This window comes from Meles meles, chromosome 16 (assembly GCF_922984935.1).
Source record: "Meles meles chromosome 16, mMelMel3.1 paternal haplotype, whole genome shotgun sequence".
NCBI lineage: Eukaryota > Metazoa > Chordata > Mammalia > Carnivora > Mustelidae > Meles > Meles meles.
The window spans coordinates 67,818,048-67,821,260 of NC_060081.1; the positions used below are offsets into that span (position 1 = coordinate 67,818,048).

The 3,213-nt window shown below is 53.4% G+C and overlaps 1 protein-coding gene across 1 annotated transcript; it reads left to right on the forward strand.

Annotated features, from left to right (window-relative positions):
- Positions 1-2,234: 2,234 nt before the first annotated feature.
- Positions 2,235-2,653, forward strand: LOC123926395 (WAP four-disulfide core domain protein 15A-like). The gene is made up of 2 exons (XM_045980200.1): positions 2,235-2,347; positions 2,493-2,653. Exons 1-2 carry the CDS (start codon positions 2,254-2,256, stop codon positions 2,648-2,650), a joined length of 252 nt encoding a protein of 83 aa, XP_045836156.1. The 5' UTR covers positions 2,235-2,253; the 3' UTR covers positions 2,651-2,653.
- Positions 2,654-3,213: the final 560 nt, after the last annotated feature.

Genomic DNA, 3,213 nt, shown 5'->3' on the forward strand with positions numbered 1-3,213 from the left:
ATAGAGCAGCAGGTCTATCCACAGAACATATATGCAGCACTGCACCTAGACACACCCCCACATGTGTGTGGCCTTCCCCACTTCTTTTTATGGTTTTTGGTCAGCCTCTCACTAGCTCCGATTGGTCTCACTGTCCGAGATGCCATACCGTCCAAAAATTGACCCAGGGAGAGGATTGACCACAAAGAGATAGCTCTGAGTTGGGTGAAACAAAATAAGCTCTTTTTATGAAGTTGTTAGGTCAAATAGTGACCCTTTTTTTGGCGATGGAGCTTTCAAGTAGCGTCAAATGCCTTCTGACGCTACTTGAGTGAGTATCACTATCTCAGTGAGTGCCGTGCCTCTGGTTTTCACACCTGTGCAAGCTCCCTGGCCTCCAGGCCACCTCCCAGCCAGGAAGGGATCCCAGTGGGGGGAGTCAGATTGCCATGAAGCTCTCTCCTCCTGCCTAGATGCACCTGTTCTTCATGAATAAACACTCGATGGACCGTTACACGCCTTCAGTAAGTTCCAAAGTCCTGACAACATTTGTTCATATCCTAACAGCTTGTATGGAAGGGGGACAGCTCTTACTCCCCCATTCTGGAAAGGATTACTTCTGCAGTAAGGATTCTATAGAAGCTTGCTATCAAAGTAACTAAGTGAACTTCTAAACCTGTACCATTATATTCTTTTATCATTAATGAATAAATAATTTTTTACATACTCTATGGCTGATGTGGAGATGATCCTATGAGTTTCCTTTTATTTCTTAGTAAGGAGTATTCCACTGGCTGACTTTTGAATGTTAAAGCAACCATATATGGTGGAAGTCAGTTCCCATTTGGTCATGAAGCATTACTATTTTTAAATATGACAAAATTCACTAGCTAATATTGTGCTTAGTTTTTGCCTTACGTTTATAGAAAGATTGGCATGTAGTTTCCCTTGCATGTCATAGCTTTGTCATGTTTTAGTAGCATAAAACTGCAGTGAATATCAAGGTTCTTTGAAAACAGAAATGGCAGGAGTGGGCGTGTGGGACTGCGAAGAAAAATCTTGAGAATAAAAGCGCAGACACTTGAAGTTACTGCCCTGATACACCCATCGGAAAGGATCCGTCTTCCTAAATTGGGACTGAACTTCACAGAGAACGGGCCAAGCTAGAGCTAGAAAGGAAGATGCACAGTGAAAAAATGCCGGGAGGTAGCTAGGAGATGGTGCTGGAAAGAAAGGAATAGGTGGGAAGAGTTGCTGCTCTGGGGACTGACCCTTTTCAGCAGCTCTCTGCCTCCCACAGCTGTGAGCATCCACACAGATGTTTCTCCCCGTTTCTTTCTTTCTTTCTTTTTTAAAGATTTTGTTTATTTATTTGACAGAGATCACAAGTAGGCAGAGAGGCAGGCAGGGGTGAGGGAAGCAGGCTCCCTGCTGAGCAGAGAACCCAATGTGGGGCTCGATCCCAGGACTCTGGGATCATGACCTGAGCTGAAAGCAGAGGCTTAACGCACTGAGCCACCCAGGCACCCCCTCCCCCTTTCTTAAGATGGGTATGTTTTTTGCCACAGGCAAGCAGGAACAACACACACTTATGGGAGGGCAGGGAGAGCTAGCAGGGGCTCGGGGCCTGGGTTTCCCGTTCCAAAGTGACCTCCAGTTAGACCGGATCAGCAAACGATGTGTATACGAAGTCAACGAGGCATAAAGACAGGAGTGAAAGTAGACAACATTCATACAACGTTGAGTTCTGTCCCCGATGCCCAACGCATTGATAGTGTCCATAAGCCCAGCTGTTATCTTGCCGGTAACTCCTTTTCTTGCCCTGTCTTTGTGCCCGTGTCCGTTTCAAACGCTCCTTTGTTCAAGGCAAGCTCTTCCAAGGTACCCATTTCTGAAATCCGCTGCTGTAAACGTTCTGGATACACAGTGCGAAGGGCGGAGTGTGTCAGACCTAACGAGCGCCCCCGGGGAAAGCCGGGGAAAACCGCCCCCAAATCCACTCCACAAAGGAGGAAGAATTAAGGGCCAGGCCAGCCCCGACCCTCCCTGAAAAAGAAGGAGCCCCTCGCGGGCTCTCGGAACTTCGGCCGACGGGTTACTGCCGGGCGTCTCCTGGGGGTGGCGGGAAGGAAACCGCCGCTACTTCCTGCTCGGGGGGAGGCGCCCGTGACCTTGGACCCCCGGGCACCACAGCGCCCCCTGCCGGCGGGCCCCCGCCAGTGGCCATATAAGCCGAGCATCGCCCCGCACGTTGAGCACACGCTCGGCGGCGCCATGAAGCTGCTGGGCCCGTCCGCGCTCATCGTGATGCTCGTCCTCCTCCTCGGCCTCCACACGGCGCAGCCCGGATGGGGGAGGCGGCGGAGGAGTGCGTGTACCCGGCTGCGGCGGGCCCGCGCGTGGCTGGGGTGGGGGAACTTTCCTCCGAGCGGGTGGGGGGGCCCTGGCGGCCGCGCTGCCTGTGGCCCCACCGCTCCGACGCCCCCAGCTCACCCTGCCGCATTTCTCCTCAGCTGTAAAGAAACCTGGCTACTGCCCAGAGTTTTTCCTTGACTGCCCTTTCCACCTTCTACCTCTGTGCCGTCGCGACGGAAGTTGCAAGGGGGACGAGAAGTGTTGCTTCTACAACTGCAGGCAGCAGTGTATAGAGCCGTGGCTCGGCTTGGAGTGAGGTGAGAGCCCCCCCCCCCCCCCCCGCAGCCCCTTCCGCGGCTCTGGGCTGTGCCCCAGGAATGTTCCAGAAGAACAAGGTGGCCCTGAGGGAGTCGAGAACTGGCAGTGCCCGGAGGAATCTTTGAGATCAGAGCTTTACGACCGGGGTCTGCCTTGAAATTTGGCTTGCGGTTCGGGCCATAGCGAGGGAGGCCCAAGACCCCTTCTCAGGAAGGCACGGTGCCATTTCCTGTCATGGGCATCCTCCTCTCTTCGGGGTGACGGTGTCGTCCAGACAGGATGATCGCAAGCCCTTCGACCGTCAGGGAAGTTTTATTAGGGCTATTTTCAACGGCCCTAGTTTTTTCTTGCAACTTGGAATCATGAGTCCCTTTCCTCTATGAGATTCTAATTCCCGAGGGTGGCTCTCCTAGAGTTCCCTGGGTCCTGTCCCTGATTCCTGGGCAGCGCATCCCAGTGCTCCCGGGAGGACAGTGTCCAGCGGATCCAGACCACCGCGGCGGGTGGGGGGAGCTTGGGACCCACGGTTTGCACCTTCCAGCATCTCTGACTCCCTCTTCT